At 34.0% G+C, this 22,547-nt stretch overlaps 1 protein-coding gene across 1 annotated transcript; it reads left to right on the top strand.

Annotated features, from left to right (window-relative positions):
• The first annotated feature begins 4,352 nt into the window (after positions 1-4,352).
• LOC122718877 (A disintegrin and metalloproteinase with thrombospondin motifs 12-like) lies at positions 4,353-22,263 on the top strand. Its single transcript, XM_043944253.1, has 18 exons — positions 4,353-4,459; positions 6,997-7,396; positions 9,640-9,793; positions 10,364-10,668; positions 11,266-11,390; positions 11,504-11,653; positions 12,115-12,261; positions 12,432-12,579; positions 13,763-13,861; positions 14,409-14,618; positions 15,263-15,502; positions 17,721-17,844; positions 17,967-18,093; positions 18,244-18,364; positions 18,455-18,595; positions 19,304-19,422; positions 19,499-19,668; positions 21,691-22,263. The coding sequence occupies exons 1-18, from the start codon at positions 4,353-4,355 to the stop codon at positions 22,254-22,256; spliced, it is 3,453 nt and encodes a 1,150-aa protein (XP_043800188.1). The 3' UTR covers positions 22,257-22,263.
• Positions 22,264-22,547: the final 284 nt, after the last annotated feature.

The following is a 22,547-nucleotide window of genomic DNA, read 5'->3' as shown; positions in this document are numbered from 1 at the left end:
TTAAAAAAAAAAAAAAAAAAAGAAATCAAAGTCGATCATAGAGCTCGCTCTGTGAACGAAGTTTGAAAAGACACGATATATATCGAGCGAAGAAGGGATGGGGAGGGAGGGAGAGAAAGGTGAGGCGAGGGTAATTCATCGATCGATGTAAAGTGGCTCGTAAATAGAGACGCGATCGAGACGAGAATTTTTCGCAAGCTCGTCAAATACGTTCCCGTCTATCGATTGTCGAGAACGATCCATGACTTTAATCTGCTGTTAAAGTGGCTAAGCGATTCTCCTCCTCCTCTGCCCTCCTCCTCCTCTGTAATGGCAAATAACCGTGAAGGGAACAGGTAGATGATAAAAGGGAGGCGTGAAAAAACCAGCTTCCGCTCGTCGTTGCATCACCTACACGAGTGATCGAGATTATTCACAAATTCTTCACCTGTTGGTGCTTTTTTGAATAACGAACGAAACGAAACGTTAATCATGCGATCGTTATATATTCACGTGCAAATGCAATTAATAAAATTATGTATATATATTAATGCAATAAGAAACGTTCAAAGTGATATTTGAAAAATGAATTATTTGGTAACATGGGTGGATAAATACTCGAAAACGTTCCACTTCGTTTCATTTCGATAAATCGTTTCCTCTGATTTTTTCGAAATTCGTATCGAGTTAGTTAAATTCGTAATTTAATCGAATTTCTATTCGAGTTTCACGCGTAAAAATGCGCGTATAAACATTTTCATAGTGGAACAAGTTTATCGCGATATTTATAAATATCAAATATCATGAAAAGTATGCGTTTTTGTTATTATTTAATTATGAAAAGAAAGTTGGCCGGTTTGTCTGGCAATTATAAAAAAAAAAAATATGATCGCTCTTTGAAAGAATATCGAGTAACGGTAAATCGTTCTAGAAAATCTTTGATATCGTAATGGTTGAACATAAACCGTTCAGAAATGATTTTTCAGGACAACAAAGAAGGATGATCGTCACTCTTAATTACCACTTATTGATCCTCAACACGCTACGTACATGTCAATTATCTTACCAAAGATTTATAGAACCATTATTTCCATTTTATTTTGCTCAACGTGACAACGTGTCTTCTTGCCATTTGTTTCGATCCGTTGGTTAGGCAGTGAACTGTATCGATAATTCGTTTTACGATTAGTAAGTAAAGGCATTGCTAAATTGTATAATCCTCGGTATGCACGAAAAATTTTAGCACAGAAAGTTTTCACTAGCGCTTCCAAACTGGTGTGACGAATCGTGGTTTCATGAATTGCATTGTTGCCAAACTTTCGTGTAATCGATCCTTGCTACGATCCTTTGATACTTGAGATAGTCTATTGAACCTTCTTTCAACTTTTCTTTCTTTTTTAATCCGTCACTTTATTCACATACGGTTTATTCATACGGTTATATTTATATTTGCAACACATATATTTTGCTCGTAATTGTGTATTTTATTTTAATTTTAAACATTCTTTGCACAATTAATAACGTAACGCAAAAATAATATTTATCTAAAAATACGTTAAACACTAATATAAGGATAAAATAAATATTAATTTTGATTATTTTTTCTAATCACTTTATTATTTACGATAATATTATTCGCAATTTAATCGCTTATTTAATCGTAGATATATAATTTATTTTCAAACATTCTTTGCATAATTTTAAGAAAATATTATTTTTTTATTTATCTTTTCGTTTATGTCATGTGTTTGTAAAAATAAAACGTTCTTTATCGAATGCATTTGATATTATACAATTATCTTTAACATTTATCTAAAAAATACATAATAGAGCAAATATTAATTTTGCAAGGAGTATTTCTCACGACAACTCTTCGAAATTTCCAAAATTCATAGATAACATAAAAAACGAGCTTAAAACTATAAGAATTCATACCCGATGTCCTCTCTCTTATTTACCAAATCAATTCCACCAATGGAAAATGTTTATTTCTTATTCGATGGAAAAACCACTGGAAAACATTTTATTGGCCAGGAATCTCTCTCTCTCTCTCTCTCTCTCTGTATATCGTCGTCCATTCAAGCATTATTCGGAATGCAACGTTAATGTCACAGAAAGTGCGGATCGTTTACTTTGGAATAAGGTGAACGCTAAATCGAACAGAGGAGGCACGCCAATTAAATTCCATCGTGATTTATCCCCGCCAATTCTCCCCGCATTCCGCGCTGCCTTTCCACGATATGGGATTCTGTCATTGTCGTCACCTCCACGATTTTTTTCTTCTTTCTTCTTCTTTTTCTTTTTTTTCTTTCTTTCTCTCTTTCTTCTTTTTATTTTCGTTTTCAAACGATATTGCGCGCGCGAGAGAGAGGAAATTCTTTTCTTATGGTTCGATATAATAAATTGAAGAGAGGAAAGAAGAATAATATTAAATTTTTGTTTAATACAAGTTTATTTGCAGTAAACTCGATTTTATCAAAGGTGCAATGATAAATAAAAGGTTGGAAAAATTACTTTTTGTAGAGAATTTGTAGAGGATAGAAACGAAGATTAAGTAATCTTAGAATAGATATCTCCCGATATCGACAATTTGTGCGCGTTTTTCTTTTTCCGCTCGCGCAACAACCTTAATTACTTACTTGGTCTTGGCCAATGACCGGTTGTCATCGACGAATCGATCTCCTCGATGCTTTAACCACGCGTCTCTGCGGATGTATCCTCTATTTCTTTCTATCTCATTATTTTTATTATGTTCGTTCGACGAGGAGGCGGCTCGAGTTTCAAGAAAAATTTACAATTTTTTTTTAATTAAATATTCGATTTTCGTTTTTTTGAGCGAAATTCGAGACTCGACTCGGGGACTCTATTTTGAAATCGAAAATTACGATAAATAATTATGATAATCGATAATAGTAGTACTTGTGCTCTTAATTGAAGTCGATTGTAAAATTACCGCCATCAAATAAGAAAGCAAGAACAATTGAAAATTCCTCGATCCTTGTAATTTTTTCTCATCGGATTTCGATTCGATGGTTGGCAAAACGGCGATCGAAAATTTTCAAAATTAATTTTTTTCAATTCGTCGGCGAGCAAAACGACAGGTAAAACAATTACTGTTACACACGATATATACATATCGTGATTAAAGAGGCATAGAGAAGAGAAAGGGGGCTCGCCTTTCCCCCCTCCTCATTCGAACGTGGCCAAAAAGTGGATTGAATTTGACCCATCAGGTTCGATCCTGGGGCTGATTGAATCCATATTTGGATCGATTCGAGCGTAACTTCCACCGCGGGAAGAACTGTCGATATACCGGGTGACCCTTCAAATTCGATTATCAAATTTATCCGTCAAATACTTTATATCATTCATTTCTCGTTCCTTTTATCGACTCGTGGACGGAATTGGAATTCGTTCGTAAAACTTTTACGTAGAATTTTTCAATCATCGTTATAGCGAGGGAAATTTAAAAAAATTCTTATATAATTTTTTTAAGAAATGGAATTTAAGAGACGAACGATATAATATTCACACTCTCGTTCGTGTTATAATAAAATTAGAAAGAAAATTTAATCATCGAATTATTTATTTTCGAAAAAGAAGAACACAAAATTTAACGCGTCGAAGATATTTCGTTAATAATTGTTGATTTCACGAAATATTTATCCAACGAGAGTTTATATAAAATTTCAATTTTCATATATAATAATCGAAGCGTTTTATTTATACGCGTCATCATGAAATACAATTTCACGATTTTTCATGACGCGACGTCATTTCAAATTCGATCATTTGTGTTTACTTTACCGATTTCGAGACAGGAAAAAAACTTGTGAAAGAGTGAGCATTAGAAAATTGGGGCGCGTATCGATTATCTTACTCACGACTTATCTTGGATCCTCGTGATTAATGATTCAATGGCTGCGATCGATCACCGCCACCAATTATCCGTGGCCAAATGTGTAACTATCGTGAAATTGGCCCGGTCAAGTGTACCCTATTTTCACACTTTCTATAAATATTACGCTTACGTTCGCGCCTCGGTAACAAACACACTTTATTATATACTCTCACGACCGCATTTAATCTTTCGACTTCCACGAATACAAATTAGAGAAGAAGAAAAAAAAAAAAAAATAGAAAAATTTTTCGTTCTTCTACCAGAAGAAGAAGAAGAAGAAGAAGATCTCTTTTCCAATACTCAAAAGAATACGAATATTGAATATTGATACGATATAATTTAAGAGAGAGACTTTAATTCGTCCATGGAATTTTCATATCCATGGAACGTGTGAAACAATTGCGAAAAGTTTTCATTGTTCGACGACGAGGTTGGCGTACTTCAGGGTGTCCACGGAAGAAAGTAGCTTGTCATGAACCGATTCCGAGCACTTCTGACGTTCCAAACACTTCTGACGTTCCTCGAAATCACGGATAGCTCGAATAATAACGAGCACGGGAAAAACCTATACCATGGTAGGTAAGTGGATTCGCGGCCTGATCACCCGTAATATCCGCGGCCGAAAAAATCTTCGCCGGGGATGTCGATGGTTAGATTTCAACTTTTCGGAGACAGCCACTATCTCGCCGCCTATTTTCGCCGATTTTCGCTTCGGTGCCCTCGGCTCGCCCTCGGTTGTCGATCGGCACCGCTTCAACTCGATCCAACGATTTTTTACCCGATTCTTCCCGATCTCGTAACCTTTATCGAAACGATACGAATACATTTCGTCGACGATCTTGTCAAATCGATCTACTTGGAATACCCATCCATCCAACGTGCGAAGAAAACGTCGAATCAACGAATAATTACAATTGTAAATTCCATATCGGTTTCACAACTGGTCCCGTCATCCACTCGATTCTCTTCGAGTATAAATATATTTCTGGACGGATCATGGCGAGGGCTCATCCTCTCTTCGAAGAGAATTAATATTCTTTGTTCTTTACACTCTCCGATATCCTATCCGATTATTTCATCTAAGTTTTTCGTATCTCGAGAAAATTATCTCCACGCGTTTCTCCTTCGAGAGGATTTTTATCTGACCAATTCAGGGGATGCATACGTATCAGTTGGTTCCCTCGTCTCTTTCGAGGAGATGAGAGATTTCGAGATTTGATTTCGGGATGATGAAAAATTTCTTCTTCTTGTGGGGATTAGAGAACTTTTCGCCTCGAGATTTTTAGAAAATGGTGTTTAGAGCACGTTGTAATAAGAGGCAATCGGTTTTTTTTATTTTTATTTCTCGAATCAATGGACTTTGACGCAGCGCAGAGACTCAGAGATACGTTAGAGGCGAGCGTTAGAGCGTTAGGGATGACGATGTTCAGACACGTCGGTCGAGATAAATTCTATTTTTGTAATCGAAATAATGATAATAATAATAATCGTGTCAATTCGAGATCGATCAATTTCGAAGAATGGAAACATTCACAGGGAGTTGTTAAATTAATTCTTTCTAATATTTGTTCCATATTAATTTATAGTTTTAATTGGTGGAAATATATTTTTTCGTGAATCGAGAGAACTTTATGTATAATCAATTGATAAAAGTTAAAACTCGATAATAATTTTTCGTTTCATTCTTTTTTATTATTTTTAGAGAAAGGAATATGTATATCTTCTCTAAACGAATTTTTTTTAGCACGAGGATCGAAATCCAAATGTTAAAAAGAAGAGGAAGAAAAATTGTCGAAATTTTCCTTCCTTCCTTCCTTCTTTCTTTTTTTTATATATATAATGTAATTTTTCATTCCACTCTTTTTTATCAGAAAAAGGAATGTATATATCTTCCTAACAAACGAATTTTTTTTAGCACGAGAATCGAGATCCAAAAGAAGAAGAAGAAAAATTGTCGAAATTTTCCTTCTTTCCTTCTTTCTTCCCCATCCTTTTATATATAATATAATTTTATAAATAATATAATTTTTTATTCTACTCTTTTTTTTATCAGAGAAAAGAATATATATATTTTCTTGAATTCAAAATTTTTTTTGAATTTTTTTTAGCAGGAGGATCGAGATCCAAATATTAAAAAGAAGAAAAAGAAAAATTGTCGAAATTTTCCTTCTTTCCTCTCTTTTATATATAATATAATTTTTCATTCCACTCTTTTTTATCAGAGAAAAGAATATATATATTTTTCAACAAAAATTTTTTTTAACGAGGATCGAGATCCAAATATTAAAAAGAAGAAGAAGAAGAAATATTGTCAAAATTTTTCCAATTCCTCGAATCCAAATTTTCCTTCCTTCCTTCTTTCCTTCTTCTCCATCCTTTTATTTATAATATAATTTTTTGTTCCACTCTTTTTCATCAGAGAAAAGAATATATATCTTCTCGACAAAATTTTTTTGGAATTTTTTTTAGCATGAGGATTGAGATCCAAATATTAAAAAAGAAGAAAAAGAAAAATTGTCGAAATTTTCCTTCCTTCCTTCTTTCCTTTTTCTCCATCTTTTTATTTATAATATAATTTTTTGTTCCATTCTTTTTCATCAGAGAAAAGAATATATATATATCTTCTCGACAAAATTTTTTTGGAATTTTTTTTAGCAGGAGGATTGAGATCCAAATATTAAAAAAAAAAGAAGAAGAAAAATTGTCGAAATTTCTCCGATTCCTCGAATCCAAATTTTCCTTCCTTCCTTCCTTCTTTTCTTCTTCCTCATCCTTTTATATATAAAATATAATTTTATAAATAATATAATTTTTTGTTCTTTTTTTATCAGAAAAAAGAATATATATATATATCTTCAGTATAAGTATCAAGATTCAAAAGATTCAAATATTAAAAAAAAGGAGAAGAAAAATTGTCGAAATTTCTCCGATTCCTCGAATCCAAATTTTCCTTCCTTCCTTCTTTCCTCCTTTTATATGTATAATACCAAAAAGAGAAATATCGAACGTTTCCCTTAATCAATTTCCGTTTTATATACAATACGAAAAAGAGAAATATCGAACGTTCCCCTTAATCAATTTCCGTTTTGGTTTGCCGGCTTTTGCCCGGCGGTCAGATACTCGAGAAACATCCCCCAACCGGAATTCTTGATCCCAAGGCGGGTGCACGAGGACGGGACATTCTACTCGTACGAGCTGCCGAATTTCTACGACCGGCACGAGGTGAGCCAGCGTAAGAGGAGATCGATCGAGGATGGCGGCAAGCAGGCCCCTGATAATATAGACAAATTGCATCTGGTCCTCCCGTTCAACGGGATCGACCACCACGTCGAGCTCACCCCCTACCACGAGTTCATCTCGCCCGAGATGGTGATCGAGATGAGGGGCGCCGGCCTTCGAACGGATCTCGACAAGGCGTTGCGATTCAAAAGGGCGCCCGATCAGCAGTGCCATTACAGGGGATTCGTTAGGGGCCACGACACCTCGAGGGCGGCTATTTCTCTCTGTGACGGTGTGGTTCGTAACATTTGTATAATTGTTTTATTTATCAGTTTTTTTTTTTTTTTTTTAGATCAGTATATACATGTATATATCTCATTCGTAATATCGAGCCTCTATTGCATAGATTAGTGGTTGGGGTATTTGAGTTTCAACGTTTTGAAAAATAAGAAATTGCTGTTATTGTTTATTTTCATGATGATATTCGTTTTCAACTACGTCGTAAAAATTCATGCAATGGAGGGTTGATAGTTTACGTTCTTTTTACGATATTTATTTGTTAATCATCTTATAGAAGCTAAGGCTCGTCAAATTTCTTTTTTTTAATTAACTGTAATATAATTTTTAATGGTAATACTTAATCATCTTATGCTCTTATCTTTTATTACGATCGTATGCACAATTGCAATCTTTTTTTTAAATCAGCTATATATCATAATTCTTAATGGTAACACTTTACGTTTGATAATTATTTGTTAATCATTTTATGGAATCATCATTCATTCCATTTTTCTATTACGCGATCGCAGTTTTTTAAATTAATACGTTCCGTTCAACGAATGCAGGCACAATTTTCTTTATATCGTAATTACGATTACAAATATAATCGTTTTCTTCTTTACCGATAAATTTTAAATCGAAATTTAACGAATTCAGGTTCACGATTCCTTTATATTTTAATTACGATTACAAATATAATCGTTTTCTTCTTTACCGATAAATTTTAAACCGAAATTTAATGAATTCAGGTTTACGATTCTTTTATACCTTAATTACGATTATAAATATAATCGTTTTCTTCTTTACCGATAAATTTTAAACCGGAACCTCTTCCAATATCCTTTCATCCGTGCATGTACACGTAACACGGCAACAGAGCGATATATCGCGCTAGGTTTCCCATCAATCGTCGTTTTACGACGATCCACCAAAATCTCGAAGGAATTCCGCGCAATTGAACTCTGTGCCACGATATAATCCTCGATGCCTCCTCTTATTACACGCTCGAATAGATGCGGATTAATATTAAAGATATTTGCATTTAGATCGTTCGATCTTTCGATTCGATACGAAGTGGTTCGACAGTTTCGATCAAAACACTCTCGATTCCGTTTCCGATCTCTTCGAGAATTTTGAAAACTCCGAGTCGGCGACACTGGATCTCGATTCGATCCTCGATTCGCGAGACACGAATATTCCGCATAATTCTCCGAGTGTGATCCATAGCCGAAAGGTAGTATAATATGCGAATTTCACATATGTTTTGAGAGATTTAGATCGAAACGTGGTTCATATATATATATATGTATATATAGGAATTGTCACAACTGTACTACTCAAGATAAATACCGTCTCTCAATTACACGAATTAAAAAATTTTATAAAAAATAGATTTAAAAATTGACAAGATTTAAAATCGCAAACTTCTTTATCCTCTCTCATTTACCGATCGAACTAATATCCCACCGAAACGCGATTCCCTTCGTTCATCAATTCCTTTCGACAAAAAGAAATATCTCGTCTTTACTTCCAATAGAAAAACGATTCGAAGATATTCCCATAGGCGTGTCGTCGCTTTTCGAGTAAGTTACTCGATCCAGGTGAACTAATCGGATTGGATCGCGTTATTGAATCGGTAAATTTTCCTCGAATATTCGGAGATTCGAGCGTGGCGCACAATTTCGCGTGAATTACACGAGAGGGAGGGAGGGAGTCTGTTTGTTTGCGTGGTAGGCGCATTTTGAATTATACCGTTAGCTCTGGTCGCGATAAATGTTGCGCGACCGATCCCACGTGATTGGGGGATCATAATTTGGGGAGGGGGGCGCGATAGAAACTCGACGGTGTCGCGTTGGTTAATGCGCGATCTATCGTTCGTGAAACTCGATTACATCGAAATTTCCACGCTGAACTTCGCTTTATCGAAATATGCGTGTCGAACCGAGAAAGTATTTGAGACTAAAACTCGCAAGTGGAAACCGCGTATTAACGAAAATAAAATTATTCTCGAAAGCAATATCTTGATTAAATATTAATATTAATATCAGAATATTTACTAATATATATATATGATATAAATTACATTGTATCGTGGAATAATCTTCGAAAAGATCGAAGAATGAATTTTTTTTAGAGGTATGAAAAATTTGGGCTGGACTTTGTCAAAATGGTCGAAGCAAATAAGCGAATAATGATCGAAATCAGTCGTCTGGTGTGCCAATAAGGTCGATTAATGATAGAACGAATGATTGTGGGTGCAGGTCGGTTACGTGCAAACTGATCATGGCCGGTATTTCATCGAGCCGGCGATCGAGACGGAACCTAAGGAAGACGGACAACATGTGCACATCGCGTACAAGCGGGGCCCCGCGACGAAGGACGAAGTTCCCAAGAAGAAGCATTGCGGAACCAGCGGTTAGATTATCATTGATTCGATTATAATTTCTCTTCATCTTTCGATACGATATATCGAATAAGCGATTCGAATTTTTCAAAGATTCAGTTTATCAAATTCCAAAGCGCTTTCCAAATTAATTACTTGCCACACCTGATTACTCGTAACAACCAATGAGAGGATGTCACGTTTTGAATTTTTTCTTTTTTTCTCCGATTCGATCTTCAATTTCTAGTACAAATTATCCAATCCATCGTGTATCTCAGGTTCAAATAATATTTAAAAAAAAAAAGAAACTATAATCTTGTTTTTCTTTTTTCATTTTTATTTAAATATTTATTTAATTTTTTTTTCTATCCTATTTCATGTTCCTCCATGTATTTTCTTTTTTGTATCCCATAATAATTAAACGCAATATTCAAGGTAAAAAATCAGAAGCAAAATAATTCGATTCAACTTGTTCTATTGTTGGAACCACTCGTTCACTCGACAGAGTATAGCGAAGACGAACGGATCGACGAGAGATAGAGATAAATTTAAAAGAAAGAAAAGAGAAAATTGGAAAAATTGGTTTTCGCGTTTTTCGCCAGATAAGTGGGAGGAGGAGTGGGCGAAGCAGTTGGCCAGGCGGGAGAAGGAGATCATGGAGGAGGGCGACAGGAAGAAACGAAAGGAAACGAAGGAAACCCCGTACGGCCACAGCCTTCATCGTTACATGGAGATCGCTGTGGTCGCGGACAGAAAGTTTCTCGATTTTTACAACAACAGCAATTTCGAGCAGTATCTGTTGACCATTATGAACATAGCTGCCGATTATTATCACGACAAAAGTGTGGGGAATCAGATAGATCTGGTTATAGTTCGAATGATATTTTTGGAGAAGGAAAAGGAGGAGGTAATACGAAACTAGTTAGAGAAATAGTGATATCGATCATCATGATTGACGATTATCGATTTTATGTCAAATTTACGTGCAAGATAAATATTTAACCGTGTCGCGTTACAGATCTCGAGAATGTATTTTTAACAAACTTTTTCCCAAAATTCTGCTAAATTTCCACGAAAATATCGAAGTTGAAAAAAAAAACAAACAAATGTCGAAAGTTGGTGTAACGAAAAACGACGATCGAAGTGCTTTCTCGAGATCGATTTTTTTCCCGATAATTTTAATTAATTCAACGATTCTCTCGAACGATCCCGAAGAGAAGATTGTCGATTTATTAAAATTTTACCAACTTCATCTTTATTTAAATCTTTCAATATCGTCACAATCATTTTATTATTTTCTCCATTCATTTATCCCCCAATTTGATTTTCTTCGATCGAGAATAATTTTTCTTAACAAAAATATATATAAAAATATAAACTTCGAGATTCGATTCGATTCGACGAAAATCTCACATATCATGGAGATGATAATTCGAGTCGAAATTAATAGATTCGCGACGTTGCCAAAATGGTTCCATTCCATTTCAAAATGGTTTTCCCGTAGATAGATTTGTCCATTAGTCCCAACGCCGAAGATACATTGGCAAGTTTCGCTGCCTGGGCCGACAAGTTGAACCCCGAGGACACGGATCACCCGAATCACTTCGACATAGGCGTCCTTATCACGAGGTGACCCCATTCTCTCCCTCTTTTTTTTTTTTTTTTTTTTTTAAAGATGATCTCAACGAACACAAGTAAAACGAATAATCGAGAGGGATATTCGGGCGAAATGTTTTTTTCAGATACGACATCTGCGCGGACAACTTGACGAACTGCGACCTGTTGGGCCTCGCTTATCTCGCGACCGCCTGCGACAGAAAGAAGGCGGCCGCCATTTGCGAAGACACCGGGCTGAATCTTGGGATCACAGTTGCCCACGAAGTTGGTCACGTGTACTGTCCATGCACGTCTCTTTATTAAACCTTACACCCTTCGCTTCTAACTCTGATTCCTTTAATCGTCGCCAATCCAAATTTCCATTAAAGTCGCTCGCTTTTTAAAATCGCGTGTCTTTCTCTCGTAAGATTTTTTCCATTTTCAGAGGTCGAAACAAAATTTAAAAAAATTTAATTCGAAATTAAATTTCATCAAATTGAAATTGATTTTAAAATGATCGGTATATTTTCGATGGATAAAATCGGGATGAAAAATTGGTGGAACTCGAAGGGGAATATATTTAGCGATATTGTACGTGACAATTAGCAGCGAAGGAATTAATAATAATAATAATAAAAAGAGAAAAAAAAGATTCTATGTTTCAACAAACGCAAAGATTCCTTCTCTTTATTTCATTCGATGTTTTTCCATGGTGAAAGGAGGAAATATAATAATTCTGGAATGGGCAAATTTCTAGGATGGGTTGTTCTCACGACACGATGGAGATAAGTGGATGCGAGCCGCAGGACAAGGACGAAAGTTTCTTCATCATGTCTCCCTTCGTCAATCCGTTCACGCTCAGATGGTCACCCTGTAGCAGAAGATTCATCAGCAATCTGATCGAGTAAATTAATATTTATTAGCAAAAATTCTTTTATTTCTTTCTTTCTTTTTATCTTTTTTATTTTTTCTCAAATTAATGAACAATACGATAATAAATAAACGAATAATATTAATCGAGGTTTCGAGAAAAATATCGATTTTTCTTAAATTCGTTAAATTCGATCGATTAAGGGGAAAGTTAGGCGACTGCTTGCTCGACGACCCGAAAAATCCACCCGACAAGTTCAAGCTTCCGGATATGCTGGCCGGCGCGATGTACGGCGCCGATTTCCAATGCGACATGCAATATCCTGGCTCCAAGTTGTGCACATCTCACGCGGTATATATATATATCTCTTATATCCTTTCTTCTTCACGGAACAATCGACGTTTAAAGAAACTTTTCGAACTTTTGATTGAGAGATGGAAAGATTTTATCTTAAACGAACGTATATTGCGATATCACTTATTTTTATATAATTATTTATTATTTATTTATTATTTATTATTTATTTATTATTTATTATTTATTTATTATTTATTATTTATTATTTATTTATTATTTATTATTTATTATTTATTATTTATTATTTATTATTTATTATTTATTTATTATTTATTATTTATTATTTATATATATTTATCATTTATTTATTATAAATAATATAAATATTTATAAATATTTATTTTTATTTTAATATATTTTTATTTAATTTAATTATTTTATTTTAATATAAATGTTATATATATTAAAGTTAAATTGGTCCACGTTGAGGGCGAGTGTTTTAATATGTTTCGATTGAAAGAAACGTTGAATTCAATTGTGAGAATTTTCTTTTCGATATTATGTATTTGTTTTTAATACATTCGTTATATCTTTAAAGTTACATCTGTTAAAGATGAGTGTTCTTGAATTGAAAAAACGTTGAATTCAATTACGATTTTCTTTTCAATATTATATACGCGATATTTTATATTTATTTTTAATATATTCTTTATATCTTGAGGGCGAGTGTTTTAATATGTTTCGATTGAAAAAACACTGAATTCAATTACGAAGATTTTCTTTTCGATATTATAAACGCGATATCATTTATTTTTATTTTTAATATATTTGTTATATCTTTAAAATTAGATACTTTAAAGAGTGTTTTAATACGTTTCGATTGAAAAAACGCTGAATTCAATTACGAGGATTTTCTTCGAATGGATGAATATAAAAAAAAAAAAAGTAGAAATGAATTTTTCAATTTTGTTATTCTCATTCGAATGCATCGAATACGACCAATTTGAATATCGTTGCATTTTTCATTTCGGTTCTACAATTGTTTCCATATCAAAAAAAAAATATATATATATCGATATCTATCCATTGGAAATTTTCTTCGATTCTTCGTTTCGTATTTAACGAGAAATAATTTGAAACGATAATTTCGCATCGTATATATTTCCTCGAAAGATATAAAAATCCGATTATCTTTTCTTTTCCTTCCCCGATCACGATTCGATTCCAACGATTTCAGACGAAAATGTGCGAGCAGCTGTGGTGCCAAGTGAACGAAACCACTTGCATGAGCAACGGGGCACAGAGCGCCGATGGAACGAAATGCGGCGAGAAAAAGGTTCGTCTTACGCCATCTATCGTGGTAACGATCTGCGCCCTTGATTTTTTCTCTCTCCCTCTCTTTTCTTAAATAAAAATTATCATCGAGAGACTTTTTTCGGTAAATATTTTTGCAATCTTTATTTTCAATACGACTTTTATAGAAATAATTTATATTTCTGTATAAAATAAGAAATATAAGAATATTTTATCAAATAGAATTCGTAAACTTGCGAAAAATCTGTATTTCCTACAAAGATCTCTCGATCCTATCCGTACGAAAAAAAAATTTCTTTCTACTTTTTTTTCCATAAATCTATCCCATCTTTTATCCAAACTTTACTAAGAAAAATTAAATTTAATTAAATTAAATTTTACTTATTCTCGAACGACGGGAACCAAAATTACAAATTTTTCCTTTCGATTTCGCCAATATATTCGCGCCAAAAAAAAAAAATTTCCAAAAAATTTTGCGAAGAGAAAAAGAGGGAGAGGGGGGAAGAAAAAGAGAAAAAAGCAGAGGAAACGAACGAGGAGAGAGTAAAAAGAGGAACGTCTGTTCCCAGTGGTGCATACACAAGTTATGCGTGGACATGGGTGCCCGGCCTGCTGCCATCCACGGAGGTTGGGGAAAATGGGGCCCAATGAGCGCTTGCAGCAGAACATGCGGTGGCGGATTGAAGTACGCGGAGCGGGAATGCGACAATCCGCAGCCCGCCAACAAAGGGAAATATTGCATCGGGGAGAGGAAGAAATTGACCATTTGCAACACCAATGTAAATATCCTCCTTTCCTTTCCTTTCCATCTTCAACTTTATCTCCTATTTTCTCTCTCTATTTTTCTTTCTTCGTGCCCATTCAGTTTTAGAAGATATTTACTCAAGTCTCGATTAATTCTTATTTTTTTATAATTTCAATTTAATTTTCGTATGTTTAAATATTTCTGTTTTAATTTTTCTTTTTTTTTTTACGTTTGTCGATTAATTTCTTCTGGGAACAAAAAAATTTAATCAAATTTTCATATATATATATATATATATATATTGTGTCTTCTATACGAATAATTTTAATTCAATTTCCTTCGATTTGAACACCTAGTTTCACGAAAATCTGGTTAGATGTCGCGCGCGCGTGTGTGTAATAACCTATTTTCGTAGAAATCGATCATTTATTTCCATTTATTCTAATCTGGTAATCGAACAATATATTATATATTTCCTCTTGCTCCGTTCAATTTTATAAATAACTTTACATATATCCCAAAAAAGCTCGCAACTAATTTTCCAATTATAATTTTTCTCAAAATTATCCAATAATATAGAGCGATTTCAAACTTTGCAGTTCACGATAACTTTTTCCCTTCCTTTCCTTCCCTTCCCTATTTTCTATTCATCTCGAGAGAACCAATCATCTCCCACAGCCCTGCGACCCGAAGAGACCTTCGTATCGCATGATGCAATGCGCATCGTTCAACGACAAGATGCCGTTGTCCGACAACAAACTGCACAATTGGACGGCTCACATGGCGAGGAACCTCGACCCGTGCATACTGTACTGTCTCAACGAGGAGAATAGTTTCGTGATACTTCAGAAAATGGTGAACGACTCAACTCCCTGTAAAGCTGGCACGAATAACATGTGCGTCGCTGGTTTATGCAGGGTAAGGCATATTACGTCGTTATTATACGCTAGACATTTATTTCGAACCCTTTGCACTCGAACCTTGGCTCGATTCTCTGTCATCACTTCAGTTGGATCAGGTAATTCGAATTCGGCGACGATATTTATTCACGTTCGATATTTTTAAAATGTCGCTTCGCACGAATAGATTCATAACCTCTTTACTTATGAAGCGTGGAATGATATACTGTCGAGTGGTTAGATTTTTTATCTCGAATTAGACCATGATCGAAAATTATGTTTTCGGCGTTTTCGAATCGATCCGAGTTCGACGGTCGATGGGAATAAAAATATTATTTATTTCAAAGTTTTCGAGTTTCAGTAAGCGTGAAATACATGGAATGAGATTAATTCGAACGAGGATGGGTTTGATTTTTCGTTATCGAATAACGAAATTATTTCGTATATTCGTTGAGAAATTGACGATAGAGGGAAAGAAAATAGCGATGAAAATAGAGATGTAATGTAAGAAGAATATAGAACGAATGAAAGAATAATTGGGATCGGGAAACCGAGGATGTATCTTGGTAATCACGTTGTTATTAAAATATCGCGCGAAACAACGATACAGAGTTTAATATTCGACAAATTTTCTTTCTTTACTCGTAAAAATACATAAAATATTAAAATATTAATTCGTGCGTGAAATCATTTTAAGTTAGCTAAGAAATTCACCGAACGGGTGCGGGAAAAAGTCCTGGAATGTAAAGGGTTAATTCTCTTGTCTCTAATCTCTTCTAATTTAATCGTGATTTCTCCGCTGCGGCACTGCCGCTGAACGAGCCGAAACGAGTGCCAAAAATGTGCACAGTATTCGAGAAAGATCGTCAGCGGCCACGTTCACGTCTCACTGCAATCCGAGTTGCTTTAACAGTGTTTATTGAAAAAAAAAACTTTCCTCAAAATGGGATATTTATAATTTCTAAACACACTTACATTTAATTATACTTTGGAACTCAATTAACATTACAGAATATAATTATATGATATAATTGTATGATAATAATAACTGTTAATAATGGTATTGCGTATGAAACAAATGATAAAAACAGAATACCGATGTTACATTTCCAGAGAAAAATACTCTACAATAACTTCAATCGCTCGTCATATGTACAATACTTATGTAGAGCGATTGTAGTATATTATAGTATGGCATTTTATGTAGAGTGACTTTAGTCGCCCATAGTACGTCAGTGGTATTTTATGGAAAGCGACTTTAGTCGATCATAGTAAAAGGTTAAGAGTAAACGAATGTTATATCTTTCGTTCATTTGTGCTCGATATTTGCATTAAATAATTTTTGACAAATTTTGTATTATTTTGTATTAAATCGAAAAGGTAAAGGTCTTGTTGATTTAATTATTGATAATTATAGATTGCGTGTATGTTATGGATCGTAACGAAAAGGTTAAGAATAAACGAGTGTTATATATTTTTCGTTCACTTGTGCTCGATAATTACATTAAATAACTCGATAATTTTTTACGAATTTTATATTATTTCGTATTAAATCGAAAAAATAAAGGTTTGTTGATTTAATTATTAATAATTACAGATTGCGTGTATGTTATGGGTAGTAACGAAAAGGTTAAGAGTAAACGAATGTTATATATATCTTTCGTTCACTTGTGCTCGATAATTGCATTAAATAACTCGATAATTTTTGACGAATTTTATATTATTTCGTATTAAGTCGAAAAAATAAAAGGCTTGTTGATTTAATAATTAATAATTACAGATTGCGTGTATATTATGGGTCGTAACGAAAAGGTTAAGAGTAAACGAATGCTATATATCTTTCGTTCACTTGTGCTCGATAATTATATTAAATAACTTTGATAACTTTTGATAAATTTTATATTATTTTGTATTAAATCGAAAAGGTAAAGATTTTGTTGATTTAATTATTGATAATTACAGATTGCGTGTATGTTTTGGGTCATAACGAAAAGGTTAAGAGTAAACGAGTGTTATATATATCTTTCATTCTTCACTTGTGCTCGATAATTGCATTAAATAATTTTGATAACTTTTGATAAATTTTATATTATTTTGTATTAAATCGAAAAGGTAAAGATTTTGTTGATTTAATTATTAGTGATTACAGATTGCGTGTATGTTATAAATCAGTTATATAGAATGGTGTATAAATGATGTGATTAAATAGGGGGGAACTGAAAGATGTGATGTTACAGAAAGTTGGTTGCGATTGGATATTCGACTCGGACGCCATTGAAGACAAGTGTGGGGTTTGCAAAGGCGACGGTACGAAGTGCAGACCAGTGGAAGGCGTGTATAACGAAACGAAAATAACCAGTCGTAAGTTCTGTATTCTTTCGAATTTCTTTTCGAAACGAACGTTCCTTTTTATTAAAAAAGAAAAAGAGAAAAGGAAGAGGAAAAATTATTACCCTATACTGTTCTTTTCAATATCGTTTCAGAGATAATGAAGATAGTTACTATTCCTAAGGGTGCTCGAAGTATAAGCGTGAAAGAATTGGGCCCTCATCCGAATTATTTGGCAGTAAAAGTCGCCAATACGAATAATTATTGTTTAAACAAAGATTTGTAAGTTTTGACAACGAATTTTCTTTTTTTTTTCTATCTCCTCGTACAATTCGAATTAAAATAATCAAACTAATCCGAAGAAATATGTAAATAGTTCAATTACGAATAAAATAATAATATTGAATCGATTATTGTTTCAACGACGTGTAGCGTCATAGAGAGAGCCGGAGATTACGAATGCGCGAACAGCATCCTTATGTACATAAGACCTGATAAAAATCTGGAGGAAATTTTTATAAAAGGACCGATCAGCGAGGATCTTGAATTTCAGGTTTGTTCGGGATGCAATCTTTTTTTGATGAAACGAAAATGATTTTTGCATTAAAATTTCGATGAAAATTTCTTTTTTTTTTTTTTTCAGTATTTAATACTGCAAGATAAAATTTTGGGGGTTCATTACCTGTATTACGTGATGTCGACCGATACCACGTATAAGCCTAAATATCTTTGGGATTTCACCGAATGGTCCGAATGCAGCGTCAGATGCGCAGGTGGAACCATGGTAATTTTCATTATCCAAGTCGAGTCATTGATGTACATATATATATAACGAAATAATTATTACAATTTTGTGAATGTGATCAATTTACAATATCGTTATGGAAACAATTTCGTTATTACAGTATGTGTGATGCATATTTTGCTTCCATTATATAGGAATATCGAGACCTTATCGATAACGTTATAGTGGATCGATTATAATCAATTGCTCGACAATCACGTTACAATGCGATTATCTTGCCAATTTCTTGCTATGAAAGAAACGAGTATATCAGTGTATCGATAACTAGTAGAATACTGGAATTGTCACAACAAAAAGAAATGGAACTTAATTAGAAATCTGATTCTTTATCGTATATATTTTGTGTATATTTCTTTTAATGATAAAAGAAGCATCAATATAGCAGACTATAAATTATGTGATATGTACGTATAATTGAAATATCATAATATACGTACTTTTTATATTTTCATGTATTTAAACGCGATTGCATTTCGTTCATCTTTCCTTTCCGCATCGCGTGACGAAAGGATGGCGCGATAATAAATCAATTAATATAATTCCCAATTGCATACGAATACAATTCCATTCCTTTTTCCGTTTCAACGAGACTGATTGCCTTTTGAATCGTTGCAATTTTTCTTTTTATTTCTCCTGCCCACACAAATATATATGATATATATACCGACACGTATCGATTCGTTTTAGATTTCGCAGCCAACGTGCATCGAACAATACGGAGGAAAAGTAGTATCAAGCTTTTGTAACGGCATACCACGGCCAGAGCCGAAATCTCGAGTGTGCAACACGCATGCGTGTCCCGCCAAGTACGTGCTGCGGCGAAGAATGTGCAATTATTCTAGAATTGGGTTATCGTACGGGGTATCGTTGTGTTTTTAAAAGGTGGCGCGTGAGTCAATGGAGCAAGTGCAGCGCCTGCGACGGAAAGAAAGGAACGAGGCATCGAAAGGTGCAGTGCGTGCGACCCGCCCCGATCGCGGGTCAGGATGACATACAGGCGAATCTGGACGCGTGCAAAGGTCGCGTGCCCAAGCAGAAAGAGGAATGCGTAGGTGAGTGGTGTATCGTTACTTCCTTCCTCTCTATCTTGGTTGATTAAAGTTTAAATTATAAATCCTTGGGATGACGTTTATAAATTATATTTTTTTATCGATTCAAGTTAATTGACGAGATTATTTAGCGTTTCTTTTTCTTTTTTTTTTTTTTTATTTTGACGTTTAAATTATAATTCTTGGCAGGATCTGAAATTTTATTAATAGTTCTTCTCTGCTGGAAATATTTTTTATCGATGTAAGTTAATTGACAAAGTTAGATTTAATTATTGTTTTTCTTTTCTTTTTCTTTATTTTTATGTTTAAATTATAATTCTTGAAAGGATCTTAATTTTATTAATAATTTTATTATAATTTCCTTTATTGGAAATATTTTTTATTAATGTAAGTTAATTGACAAGGTTTTAATTTAATATTTTTCTTTTTTTTTTTTTCTTTATTTTGATGTTTAAATCATAATTCTTGGAAGGATCTGAAATTTTATTAATAGTTCTTCTCTGCTGGAAATATTTTTTATCGATCTAAGTTAATTGACAAGATGATTTAATTAGTATTTTTCTTTTCTTTTTTTTTAATATAATAAAAAAAATTTTATCGTTTTATCAATTCAAAGAGAATGGGTTAAATGACGACGTGATTGCATCGAAATATCATACGTACATTTATAATTGCATTTGTCATTGTAATAAAATAGTATTTTTTTCAAACACGCACGATTCGCAGTAATTTTTTTTTTCTCACCTCTGAGAGACACTCTGCAGGCATTCGAAAATATTATTTTTCCATTTTGCTATATATGCTGGTAAATATACATAGGCGCGTGATATACGTGTGTGTAGGGAAAGATTTACGGTGTAATGGAAATAAAATATTGACACCGCGATGAAAAAGAAAAGGGTGGCCGAGAGTAGGTGAGAAAATATGCACAAATCGTGTCTTCCTCCTTATCGTACTTATTTCTCTGCGAAATTTAAGACTTTGATCGATCCTTTCCAAACTTTTTTTTTTTTTTTTTCAGAATGTCTCGATGAATATATCGATCAGATTAAGTAACTTTTAATATAAAATCGTATTTCTAAACTCAAAAATCTATCTAACGTTTCTTAATCCTTTATATTTGGGCATCAAAGATATATATTTTGATTTTTAATATTTTCAAATTCAATTCGATTGCTATAATTTGACACATTCATTATTATATCACAATTTCATTACTAAAATATTATCAAATTTTTAATAATTTAATATTTATTATTAACTTAAGCTCACAATTCTATTAAAAAAAATTACAAAATGTCAAATCCAATAGAATCACTCCTATTTACTATTGACTTCTAAGATCGATTCCATCGCTAAAAAATTAAAAAAAATTTCAAATTTAATTAAATCAATCAGTAACTTGAAGATCGTAATTTCATTGCCAAAAGATTACAATTTACTCACATCTAAACCATAGACTCTAAAATCCCAAGATCTTGCTCGCTAAAAAAATAAAAACGAATAATACAAATCGAATAAAAAAATTTCCCCTAAAATAGTTGCCTCAAGATCACAATTCCATTGCATATATAACAAAAAATTAATTTCAAATCCAATAAAATCATTTGGTATATCCATTATTAAAAATCATAAAAATCGTAATTTCATTGTCAAAAAGAAAAAAGATTACCAATTTCTCATATCTAAACCATAGACTCTAAAATCCCAAGATCTTGCTCGCTAAAAAAATAAAAACAAAAAAAATCGAATAACACAAATCGAATAAAAAAATTTCTCCTAAAATAGTTGCCCCAAAATCACAATTCCATTGCTAAAAAATTAATTTCAAATCCAATAAAATCATTTTATTGGATTAACTTGTAAAAATGGAAAAAATTCATTGCCAAAAGATTATTAATTCCTCACACCATAAATTTCCAAGATCTCATTAAAAAAAAAAAAAAAAAAAAGGAACAATTCAAACGAAAAGTTCGCCCAGAAAAAAGAAAATAATTTTCAAACAAAATGTTCCCCTCTGGACAGGTAAGAGGCCGTGCAAGAAGTTGTGCACCAAGAAGAAGACCCGGAACACGGAGCATACCGCCAAGAAGGAGAAGAAGCAGACGATGCTTCCCGCCGAGGAGCAAGGCCGATTGATCGACAAAGCGGTGGACCTGAGCCTGGCCCGATACCTCGAGAGGGCGTACGGCGTTCCACGCGAGTTAAGCGAGTTGGAGAACGGGATCGGGATAGCCGACTTCCGCCAGCTGCTCCGCGAGTGGTCCCTCGCCGAGGAGGGGAAGAGGAAGCGCGCGACGTCGTGCATGAACGACTTCCCCACGCCGAAGCCAGGCGCGATCATCAAGGACTCGCTCCCCGTGGAGAAAGTGATGGTGATGCAGGCGCCCCTAATCATCGAGGACCTGCAGGCGAATCTGTCGGACCTCGCTTACCAGCAGATAGGCGACATGAGCATCGGGGGCGGCCTCGACACCTCCCGCATCAAGGTGTTCAACGGGACCGAGGCGTTCAAAGTGATGGAGGAAATGGAGGGTATAACGCGGCCACCCGACTTCAAACCGTGGAAGAATTCCACCCTCAACTCGTAGAGGATCGTGAAACGCGAATAGAAATCGCGGGAAATAGAAAGAAAGCGGTTTTTTTTTTTTATTTCGACTTCGACACAGGGTGGTCGCGCACCGGGTTTGTAGGATTAGGATTCGGGAATCGGTTAGGTTCGAATAGTAACGGGCGAATTTTTTTGGAATATTTGGAATTGGTTGTGGTCGATCGTTGGTCGTGTCAATCGTGCAATTGGGTCAAAGAATCAAAATTAATGGGAGATATTCGTTTTAAAGAAAGGATATAATAATATAATTTTTCGAAGATCGATATATGGT

This window comes from Apis laboriosa, unplaced genomic scaffold (assembly GCF_014066325.1).
Source record: "Apis laboriosa isolate Shangri-la unplaced genomic scaffold, ASM1406632v1 scaffold68_cov148, whole genome shotgun sequence".
Lineage (NCBI taxonomy): Eukaryota > Metazoa > Arthropoda > Insecta > Hymenoptera > Apidae > Apis > Apis laboriosa.
The sequence above is the reverse complement of the archived record's forward strand: the minus strand, read 5'-3'. Positions and strand labels throughout refer to the sequence as shown.